This window comes from Chlorocebus sabaeus, chromosome 22 (genome assembly GCF_047675955.1).
Source record: "Chlorocebus sabaeus isolate Y175 chromosome 22, mChlSab1.0.hap1, whole genome shotgun sequence".
NCBI lineage: Eukaryota > Metazoa > Chordata > Mammalia > Primates > Cercopithecidae > Chlorocebus > Chlorocebus sabaeus.
In genome coordinates this window covers 28,353,878-28,366,025 of record NC_132925.1, presented here as the reverse complement: position 1 = coordinate 28,366,025, position 12,148 = coordinate 28,353,878, and the positions used below count along the sequence as shown (strand labels likewise).

Below are 12,148 nucleotides of genomic sequence, written 5' to 3'. Positions count from 1 at the left end.
TTTTGCTGACTAGCGTGCATGTGGCACCACATGACCACACCACAACGCCAACCTCAACCCTCAAGTTTGTATCACGCCATTCAAGCAAAGAGCCCAGATGGAGAGTAGCATCTAAATCCCAAATCTGTATTCCAGCGGGATACCCTGATTGTCTCTGATTGTCCCAGGATCAGATACTGAAGCCTGGTTTATAAGCTGGGCCAGGATACCAGTGTCACCTTGCAGACATGGCTACTTTTGGCTTATTCCTGTGGATGAGAGCAGGCACTTCTAATAGGAGTGTGGGCTCAACAGGCACTCCAAACTGTGTCAACTAGAAGTGGGTAAGAACTGGTAATTATAAAATCAATAAAAGTTGATGGTGAATTGAATGTGGCAATGAGATAGAAGGAGCAATTAGAGATGACTCCAAGGGTTCTATTGTAGGGGATTGGGAGGATCCAGGATGAGACACTTCCATTGGAATGGTGGGCAGAGAATGAGACAGTGGAAGAGCCTGTGAAACAATAATGTGAGGAATTTATTTTCTCATCTTAAGAAAACATAACTCTGCTTACAGTTTCCACTCAGACTAGTGAGTTGGGAGTTGTAGCTGTACAAGCTCACCTCTTCCCTTCGTTTCTACAGTCCCCCTCTGGGCTTCTTTTCTGACCTTTGCCATACAACCAGCTCCACCCCCACCCCAAAGTGTGAAAATTTCTCTCTACAGATTTGTCTAATGCATAATAATTCAAGACAGAAGAAACTTCTACCCCTACTCAAATCTATTACTCTAAGAGGGCACAGTATTTATTCTGTGCATTATTGTACCCCTGGGCCTAACATGGGCAATTATAGATGGGCAGTACATTTATATTGCATGAATATATTCAAATTTATATTTGAAAAGGACATTTTCAAAAAGAGGTTTGCAAAATACCTGAGGAGGGAGAGGGGGACAGCTGCAGAAATACAACCAGTATAAAAATAGCTGACTTCCAAAATAGTGATTGAATTTCTAAAAGAACTACAGGCACTACACTTAAAAGTAGGTTGACCAACTTGTTCTAGTTTTCCTGGGACTTTTCTGGTTTTCACACTGAAAGTCTCAAGCCCTGGGAAATACCTCAGTTCCGGGAAGACAGGAATGGTTGGTCATCCAGGCTCATGTCTTGTCTCAGCTACAGCTCTTCAAACATATTTTCTGTGAAAGGCAGCTAGGTGAGACCAACATGATTCTTTCTTGGCCAAGAGGAAAAGCTTACATCTCAGCTCTCCCTTCCCTGTAAGGGCTTCCCATTCTTTGTGTTTACTTTGTTAACTGGTAACTAATATACACCTGGAAATTGTGCTCTATCATTGTAAACAGGATACTGATGGCTTATATGGTGCTCAGTTCCTGTAAAGGTGAACTCTAGAACAGAACAAGATGCATTATTTTGCTGTGTTACAAACTGAATTATGTCATGGACATGATGATCTAATGTCTTTCTCTGAATCCAACCTTCTGATAGTGATGATATTGTCTATGTGCCCTGTGGATCATGCAGACAAGTAACCTGGACTTTGCAGTTATGCAAAAGGTGTACACTCATTGTCAGTTTAGAAATTACCATTTCAAGTCATCAATTCTCTTATTAGTGGAGTGTCAACATGTCCCCATTTGCTTGGGTCAGTCTTAGATTAAGTTTGTTGTCCTGATTTAAATATTAATGGCATCCCCTCTTAAAAATCCCAGTAAAAAAAATAGGTCCAGGTTTGGGTGATGAATTATATGCACACTTCTGAGCATAGTTATGTGATTCCCAGAATCGCTCCAGTATGTATTGATAAATCAAACTCCTGAATGTTCAAAGGCAGAGCTAGGTCCTAGGAGTGAGGTACTCCCAGCAATGTGCATGCAGCCCGTCTGCTCTATCCTTTCCTATTCTCCTCCCAGGATTCCAGTGCTACCCCTTGCTCTCTTCTATCTTGTAAATATATGCAGTATCAGATAAAAGTGTTTATGACGGGCGTCAGAATCCTCCGATAAACATGCATGAGCATACCAGTCTCAAATATAATTTCCTTTCAACATGTAGATGAATTTTTCCTTCTAAGAGAATTACCTTGAGTTCTATACTCATCTATGTTTCTCTGTCATTCACAAAATAGAGCTTCCTGATTCTTTTGCTGGCAAGGTTAATTTGTTTACTTCTTTTGGGCATTTGAGCTCTTTCATTTTCTATTTTAAGATGTTGCTAGGACTGGGCTGTGACAAGTGTGTTATTGTATAAAATTGTAAAGCCATATGTGCAACTGGAACCTAAAGGGACCCAGAGGTCAGTAGGACATTAAGGGGTTAATGGATGCTGGAGGGGGCCAAGGAGAAAGAAGGATTTCGATCCTTTTTTTGCTCAGGTGAATCATTCTCTTGGCTTCAGTTACCTATCTCCAAATGATGGCCAGGCCTGCCCCACTCCTGGCACCTACTATTTCCTACTTTCTAGTGCCTGCTCCTGCATATTCTGTTCCTTGTATACTTTTAAATATGTTAAATGCTCCAGACTTGTAGGGAGAGTTACACAGCTGTGTGCTCTATGTCTTGCTGTAATCTTTTCATCTCTGATATTATAATAAGAACTACTTGTAAAAAATCTGTTAATTATGAAATATAAGCACATGGCACACATTGACTGACCAGAATGGAATGAAATGAAAGGTAGTTCTCTCCTTCTCCCACCCATCTCCTGCTCTCACTACTCAGATATCCATTTCTTAGGTATCTTTTCAGGAAGTTTGTACACACGTGTATTAATGGATATCTTTTATATTCCCAATATACTTCGTGAACTCTACTGTCTACTGAGTGCAAGCCACTAGGAAGTCACACATACAGAGAGGAGGAGGATATAGTGCATTCTTTCACAAATCCAGACTCACAACTTGTCTCCCTGACTACGGCTTTTCCTCATCCCCATCTACCCAGAATATGCTGCCAGAGCCATTTTCCCAAAATACGGCTTTCCTCATGCTCCTGCCCACAGAGTTGATGATGTTTCCTATCATCTATTTCTAAATTTCTCTGCTTTACTTTCAGAGCTTTCCTTTATCTTGAGTTCTTCTATATTCAAATGTCTAACAATGTTATTACTGTTATAATGATTACAAAACCTGAATCTGAATGCTCATCTGCAGAAAAATCAGTTTTGTCTTTTTCCCTGAGAAACGCCACCTTCAGTCCCAACTCTGGAGGGCCAGGATGTATGTTGTTTCTCTTGAGCATCTTTTCTTCTCTCCACTTCAGGAAATGTTCCTGTACATTAAGACTAGTCCTTGCATTACACAGGCGAGGAAACTGCACCTACTGTGGCTAAGTGATTTCCCACAAGTCACATGCCTCTTTTCTGGCAGAAATAAAACTAAGTCTTAGCCTAGACCACTAGTCTTTGCTTTAAACCATACTCCTTTAAACTAGATCCTAAAAGTGGCCTCACTACACCTATCCAAGCCACCACAAAGAAGAAAAGCAGATTAAGGGCAGTAAAATACGTTAGTTTATTGGATTTGTTCATTGCAAGAGAGTAAGTGATTGCAGTTCATTCTGAAGTGGGTGATCTGTCCTCAAAGGCAGCACCTGAGCTAAGCAAACTTGGCAAGTCCTTCTCTACCTTCTCACCTATAAATGGGACGAGTAACACTTGCCTTGCACGCTTGAGTGAAGAGGAAGACTTTTTTTGTCCAAATAGAGAGAATAATAGCTTATCATTTAAGATCATGAAGGCCCAGTTTCCATTTCTTCTCCTCCCTGTTATCAAATGTAAAGTGAGAAAATTAAAGATAAACTATGTCCAGTGTTTGGTATACAGTGGGTGCTCAATGACTTCAGCTTTGATAATTTGCCCAGCAACTCAGTCCCTCTAAGACTGATACTTGCCTGACTTGAGCCAATGAACTTCTTTATTTACTCCAACCTCACTCACATCACCCTGTAACCTGCTTGTCACCTTCAGCCTGGGCTTCTTCATTACTGCTCTTGGCCAGGTCTCCCAAATGCCCATCTGTGCTTGTATTTTTGTAAATCATCTGCTCCCAGACACGTATCTCTGCCAAGATACTTATCTTTTTATCCCTTTACTGTCTACTACTGAACATTTATCTGAACCACTTCTCTTTGTAACCATACTCTGTCTATGACGGTCTGTCTACTTGGGGGTAATTAGATACCTCGAAACACCTCTCCACTCCTATGAAAGGGCCTAGTGTCTGCAAATTGATGTTTCTCTATCTGGACCATCCTACCACCTGTCAGAACTCCATGGCCCAGGGTGGCATTACGACTTTCACTGACTACAGGCACTTCTGTCTTAAGGACCATTTCTCCACAAAAAATATTAAAAATCAGATTTCATAACTGTGTTGGCCTAAAGATGAATATAATCCAGGCTCTGTTCATTAATATGTATCATTCATATCACACTTATATTTTTCTTCTGATTTAAAAATAAATTAAACATTTTCATGGGCCCCTAAAAGCATCATGGGCCTCAGGCACTGTACCTTCTATGTCTAGTGGGTAAGTCAGCCCTGCTAGAGTCAGGTATTCTTGGGTCTAATTTTGTATAAATTTGAGACACAGCAAAGAGAAAGAAGGGGCACAGGTAGTAATAGGAAAACTTAACACTCTTTGGTCTATCTATGTGAATGATTGCTCATTTAGAGCTTGATTTCCACTTTTTTCTTCTCTATACCAATTTTTTTTTTTTTTTTTTTTTTTTTCCAGAGTGAATCTTTTCTACTCACGTTTAGGCCTAGCCTTTTTTTGGTGGATTGCCTTAATAAGGATGGATCTGTCAGAGCTTGGAGAAGCCGCAGCCTTCCTCAGAAGAAGCGAAGCTGAGCTGCTTCTACTACAGGCCACAGCCTTGGACGGTGAGACATGTGGTGGCTGCTGGCTTCACTTTATTTTGCTCCTTCAAGGTGGTGACTAAGATTTGATTGATAGAGAAGAGCCATCAGTTCTAGAGCCTAAATTATTTGCTTGGGGTGTGATCAGCCTCTAGGAAACTGAGCAATTGAGGGCCTCTGAGTAGTCAGGGTAGGAATGGTGGCTGGGAGGCAGCCTAGGCCCGGGCCCTACACACTTGGTCCTAAGACAAGTTTTCTCTTCAAGGAGCCCCTGTTGTAACACACACACCTGCAGGAATGGCCACAGACAAAGCCTTTCCTAGAAACCTCTTAGTTATCAGTGAATGCCACAGTACAGCGAGGGGCCTGTGACTTAGACTGGTAGGTGACGTTTGTACATTGTGGGGAAGAAGAAAGGGAAAGACTCTGGTAAGGCTGCAGACTTTGAAGTTGTCTCTGGCTCTCCAGAATTTTCTGATGTTGGAGCTTTGGCTCTGGTGGTCTTCTAGGTCAGCAGGGTCACTCAGCCAACACTAAGCAAAAGATAATTAGGAGACTTGCTCACCCTGATTCATAATTCCTTGGTAGTTACAGGCAAGGACAAAGGTTAATGAGGATTTAGCCTTAAAAAAAAAAAAAAAAAGGCTAAGTTCTACATTGAAATCTCTAAATAAATGTTATTCTTTTTTCCTGCTACCTTTACATGTCTGTGTTGAATTTCAGCTAATTGGAGATGTAGAAATCAGATTCACAGTGTGATATAGCATCAAGCTACCTACATGTCTTAATCCAAAATTATTCAGTAGGTGCAACAGAAGGACTGGCTGAATGTTGTTCTAGTATTCAGAATTAGTCAACATTAGACTTCAATATGACCAATTATAATTCAAGCCAGTTATGGAGGATATTATATTTCCATCACAGACCAGTCCTGGATCAGTTCCCAGTTTCCAGTCATTGGATTCATGACTGTGATTAGATTTTAGGCTAATTATAATCCATCAAATCAAAAACAATAACCGAACTATCCCTGAGGTCAGAGCTGGTCATGCAGAGGCTTATCGCAGGTAGTTAGATAATGGAGGACAAGATAATAGTGGTGCCAGGAAGAAAAAAAAAATTGGGCCTAAGCATTAGAGATAATTGGATGATGCATTTATTAAAGTCAGCACCGTAAATAATTACTTAAAACATAGCAATCTACATAATTTTCTATTAATTTTTTGGACCAAACAATCCTTCCTCATAGAAATGCACTGGCAGCAAAGAGACAAGTGTTAGCAAAAGTTGTTCATCTTCCCAGGCTAGTAGACAATGGAGTTTGCTTTTTTGAACTCGGGTCAAATGGAAGCAGTGTGATGACAAGTATTTAGCAGGTAGTCTTGGGTTCAAATTCCCTGTCCTTGACCATCTCTGGCTGGGTAATTAGAGCAAATCACCTCATTTTATTGAGCTCGTTTCCTCATTTGTCAAAGGTGATAATACTTGTCCTGTCTACCTTCCTCCATTGCTGTGAGGACCAAATGAGACTATAAATGTGACAAAAATAAGTATAATGTATTATTATGATACCTGAGAAGGAAAACTAGAATTCCTGGGTGTCAGTGAAGAAGCCCAAGTGGTTTTAGAGCTAAGACAAAACACCATTCCAAAGCCAAACGTAAATAATTCTTATATTATAACATGTAAGCAATCTATTTAAAATAACTCTAAAACTGAATATAGTATTACCCCCGTTTTAATCGATATCCTAGAAAAACGATTCAAAAGAAATACTTCAAATACATAACAGTGGCTATCTCTGAGTTGTTTGATTATGGGTGATTAAAAACATCCTTTTCTTCATACATTACTCTTCAAGTTTTCTTCAATAAGCACATATTAGCTTTATATTGGAAAAGATATTTAATTGTCTAAAGCTATGAAATCATATAGGAAAAGGCCTACTTTACAGATGAGAATATGAACGGCCAAAAGGGATGAAGACATGTGGCTTTATATCTTGTTACAAGCAAAGCCAGTGTTAAAATTCTGGCTGTCTCACTCAAATCCATTGCTATCTGCATTTCCAGCTCTGCATTATTCATGAACACCAGGAATTAAAATTGACGGAGTTCATTTACTTCATTTTTTAAAATGCCCCTGTCAGGGTTTGGGCCTCAGATGAGAAAGGATTTCTGATAATTTTTATCCCTCACTAAGTTTTTCCAGGGGTGGTAAAAGAGACTTCATCATGAAGCAGGCAATGAGCCTACTCCTGAAGAGAAAAATTGAGGAGAAAAAGCTAAGCATGTGTTAGAGGAGTCAGGCTGTAATGGAGAAGCACTGATTCAGGAGGTGGATGATCTCATTTCTAGAGACATTATTACAGTGACTGCCACTAATTAGCTATGTGACTATGGGCAACTCTCTTCATCTCTCTCCCAAGGTTCTTTTTCTAAAAAGAGAGAGAGATACAGAGGGAGAGAGTCTGTGCCAGGTGACCTTCACATTTCTTTCAAGTGATAACATTTAGTTTAAAATGCAGAGCATTTTACCTTAAACATACACAAAAAATGTATGCTAACTGGGTGCTTTTCAAAAACAAGCATATTTTCATAGACATACATAACACAAAGCAAAATCAGTTTTTGCAAAAAGGGACCAAAATAATGAATACAATGCAAAGCCAGTATTTAAAACACAAACGATAAGTAGAAAGCAAATGCACAATCAGCTAGATGGGAACATAAACTCCTCTTGCCAAGCAGTTTTAGTGGTGAATTGTTTGTAATCAGGGAAACGAAGAAGGCAGCGCTGATAGCAAGAAAGTCGTGAGCAACCAAATTCTTTGCAGAAACAAGCATGGTGGAAGAAGGGGCGAATGGTGCCCAACTTCAGCTCTTTTGTACACACTCCTTCCCCAGTCTTACTGCCTTCCTCTGGGAAATAAGGACCATCTGTCCTGCAGCAGTGAGCCCTCTCTAGCTTTTGTGACTCGTATATTAGAGGTGATGGTGGTGACTGAGTTCACATTACCTGTTAGTGCTGTGGTTATAGTGGGGTTTTTACCTGTGTCTTTCCTAGCCATTCATTGGCTAGCATTTTCCCCCTTTCAGCCAAAGGCTTTCCCCATCTACCTGAGTAGCTGTGACCTGGGGACTTCTGTGAGCTTCTACTAAGGCTCATTTTCATATATATATATATATATATATATATAAAATATTCACTTCCCTTTAAAAGGAAAGTGTGATGTATTACATATACATATATATACACATATATATACACTTTTAAAGGAAAATGAGCCAACTCCTGGGTTCAAGTGATCTTCCTCGTTCAGTCTCCTGAGTAGCTAAGACTACAGTCATGCACCGTCACACCTGCCTAATTTTTATTTTTTTAATTTTTATTTTTGAGACAGAGTCTCACTCTGTCACCCAGGCTGGAGTACAGTAGTGGGATCTCTGCTCACTGCAACCTCCGACTCCCTGGTTCAAGTGATTCTCTTGCCTCAGCCTCCTGAGTAGCTGGGATTACAGGCACATGTCACCATGCCCAGCTAATTTTTGTATTTTTAGTAGAAATGGGATTTCACCATGTTGGCCAGGATGGTCTTGATCTCCTGACCTCGTGATCCACCCGCCACAGCCTCCCAAAGTGCTGGGATTACAGGCGTGAGCCACCGCACCTGGCCTTATTTGTTTTTTGTGGAGACAGGACTGGGGGAGTAAAGGGTCTTGCTATATTGCCCAGGCTACTCTTGAACTCCTGGGGTCAAGAGATCCTCTCACCTTGGCCTCCCAAAGTGCTAGAATTATGAATGTGAGCCACTACGCCCAGGCCCTTAAAATCATAGTTTTTATTCATCATCACTATCTGCTTCAAGTGGGAGAGAAAGAGAAACTGCCTCAGATGTTCATAAGAGTTCTGGCTCATTTCACCCCAGACCTCTTGTTGGTTAATCAGTTTATGGAGGGCTACTTTGCTTAGGGATGGGGTATGGGAGTGAGGAAGGTGAAGAGAGAAAAAGAACATATTGGGGGCAAATAATATGAGCTGGTTATGTTGTGTGACATAAACAACCCATATTCTCTCTTCTCAACCTGCCCCCCTGCCAATTCCACCATGTAATTTCACTTAGCTGACTTTCACTCCAAGATTAGACGTGCGTAACCATTAATCTAAATTTTCACTTAGTTTTTCCCAGACCTTTCTGAATGAGTTTTTTTGGGGAGGGAATCTGGAAGGGGTGCAAGCACCAGGGCGATTAGGTGGTTACCTAAATCCTGGGGTGTGAGTGGAGGAAAGTGTTGGGGTTGGGAGGGGTGTTGGAAGGTAACTTTCTTGTAGCAAAATGATCTATGGCGCCCCCAAGCTGCTGCTTGCTGAGATGTTTCTTGTTCATGTAGAGCCATTATGTGAGTGAGTGTGTCTTCAGGGTGAGCTTTCATGATTTTATCTAACTTTGCAAGTTCCTATAGTCAACAAGCCGATTTAGCAGAAATGAGATTAGATCTATCAGTATGAAAGTGTCCAGTGTATATTTCTGTAAGTACTATAGCTATAATCCATTTTTTTTTCTCTACAGGGAAGAAGAAATGCTGGATTCCTGATGGTGAGAATGCTTATATGGAGGCTGAGGTAAAAGGGAGTGAAGATGATGGAACAGTAATTGTTGAGACAACAGATGGGAAGGTAAAGAAATTTTTATTTCTTTGTGTTGGTGACTATGTTCTCTATCAAATAACTAAATATATTATTTCTATAATATTTTAATTAAAGACCTGGGGTAGGAGATACCCCTGACTTACTGTGGAGTCATTCATTTTAAGAAGCTCCTCCTTAAGTCAGTGGGCACAATGGCTCATGCCTGTAATCTCAGCACTTTGGGAGGCCGAGGCGGGCAGATTGCTTGAGCCCAGGAGTTTGAGACCAGCCTGGGCGACATGGAAAAATCCTGTCTCTACAAAAAATACCAAAATAAGCCAGGTGTGGTGGTATGTGCTTGTAGTCCCAGCTACTCGGGAGACTGAGGTGGGAGGATCACCTGAATCTGGGGAGGTCGAGGTTGCAGTGAGCAGGGATCCCACTCTGGTTGCACCCCAGCCTGGGCAACCAGAGTGAGATCCTGTCACCAAAAACAAATAAACAAACAAAAAAAACTCCTCTTACTATCAAAGATTTAATGAAGAACAGTGAATAAATCAGAGTAACACAATTGCCAGTGGCAAAGATTATTGACCAGAACTCACAGCCATTTCCACTTTTTCATCAATGTTTCAAGTTAGTATTTTTTAAAAAAGGTATCCTGTGGGATGAATAATGACTTAAGGAACCATGAAGCAAGTTGTGTTTGTAGGATCAAGAGTGAAAAGTATAATTTGGGTAAAAATGGCATAGTGTCACAGAGACCAAGTGATGAGAGAATGGCCAGTAATGACAAATGCTACAGAAGGAGATTAAGAGTTGGAGAAAGTCTTGGATTTCAGAATTAGGAGGTCACCTATGACCTTTGAAAGAAAAGGTTATGCCAAGTGTTGGGGTACAAGCTAGACTGTTTCACAGAGGAAATGTGTAGAGAAGCCATAATACCCCCAGCCCCTTCTCCCTGCCACCAAGGCATTCAGAGCAGCAGGGTAACATTGAGAAGACAGCTCACTCTCAGAACCTTTGCCTGTATTGCTGACTTCACATTACCTGCCACCCCGTGGTATAAGCTGGGCCCCATTTCTATCCTACTTCAATGAACGCTTCCTTATAGATTTTACAGATGATTCCCTCCCAATATTCACTTCTCTAAACTCCTTTAAATTCTGTCTCTTCCCAAATCCATGACAAGCCACACCCCATAACAAGCAGATATTGTTGATATCAAGAAAGTTTGTCTTTTTAATGCTCTATTTGTTTTTAGGCAATTTACCATCTAACGTGTTGCCATGTGATTTTTAAAATTCTGGAAGCCACTCATAAACTACCACACAGAATGCTTTCATATGTCTTCCTGACAGTCAATATTTGTTATGTAGAAAAATCTCAAATTAGGTAGATGTTATTTAACTCTTCATGAAATTAAGAAAAGAACTTGGTCCTCTTCATCTGGAACATAAATAGGTGGACAAGGGAAAATTCAGCAAGAAATTTTCCTTAGTCCTAAATCAGTAAACGAAGAAATAGAGAGACTCAGTCAGGGTCATTTAGCCTTGGGACAATAATTTATTAGAAAAGATCCCCCAAAGAAATCTTGTGCCCATTAGCAGTCATTCCCCCTTCTTTCCTCCTGCACCAGCCCCAGGCAATCACTGATCTACTTTCTATCTCTATAGATTTGCCTATTCTAGCAATTTCAGATAAACAGGAGCATAGAGTCAGTGACCTTTTGTTTCTGACTTCTTTCACTTAGCATAATGTTTTTGAGGTTCTTTCACATTGTCACATGAATAAATATTTCATTCCCTTTTATGGATAAATAGTATTCCATTTTATGGATATACCATGTTGTTCATCCATTCATCAGTTGATTATCACTGGGTTGTTTGTATGTTCTGTCTATTATGAATAATGTTTCTATGAACACGCATGTGCAAGTTTTTGTGGGGACACATGTTTTCATTTCTCTTGGGAGTGCATTTGCTGGATCATATGGTAACTCTATATTAAGCATTTTGAGAAATTTCCAAACTGCTTTCCAAAGTGGTTACCATTTTACATTTCCATCAGCAACATATAAGAATGAAACTTTCTCCATATCCTTACGAACACGTTTTATTTTCTTTTTGATTACAGCCATTCTATTGGGCATAAAGTGGTATTTGAATGTGATTTTTATTTACCTTTCCCCAGTGACTAATGACGTTGAGCATCTTTTCATGTACATGTTGGCCATTTGTTTATCTCCTTCAGGGAAATGCCTATTCAAGCTCTTTGCCCATTTTTTTAATTGGGCTATTGCCTCTCCATTATTCAGTTGTAAGAGTTCTATTTACTTTCTGGATGCAAATCCCTTATCGCATGTATTATTTGTACATATTTTCTCTCAATCTATGTATTGTCTTCTCATTTTCTTAATGATGACCAACTAAATTTTATTAGGCCTCCAGATGTGAGGCTTGCTCTTCTGAGCACATTCTCCAAAACAAACTACTTTGCCTTCAACAGCACTTAAGGTGATTTGTGACTGTAATGTGGTTACAACCATAGGAAGAAGGGCATGAAAGCCATTCATGCAGGTAGAAAGAAGATTCTGAAGGTGGTTTATTTTGTCCTGCTTGTCCTTCCTTCATGTTATGAAGGTCCCATTTCC

General features: G+C 40.2%; 1 protein-coding gene across 1 annotated transcript in view; it reads left to right on the top strand.

The window, feature by feature from the left end:
- The window catches only part of MYH15 (myosin heavy chain 15), a 160,199-nt gene that overhangs the window by 25,027 nt on the left and 123,024 nt on the right, over window positions 1–12,148 (top strand). The window contains 3 exon segments of the mRNA XM_073009642.1: window positions 4,742–4,771; window positions 4,773–4,890; window positions 9,437–9,543. Of these exon segments, the coding sequence (XP_072865743.1) occupies window positions 4,742–4,771; window positions 4,773–4,890; window positions 9,437–9,543 (255 nt within the window).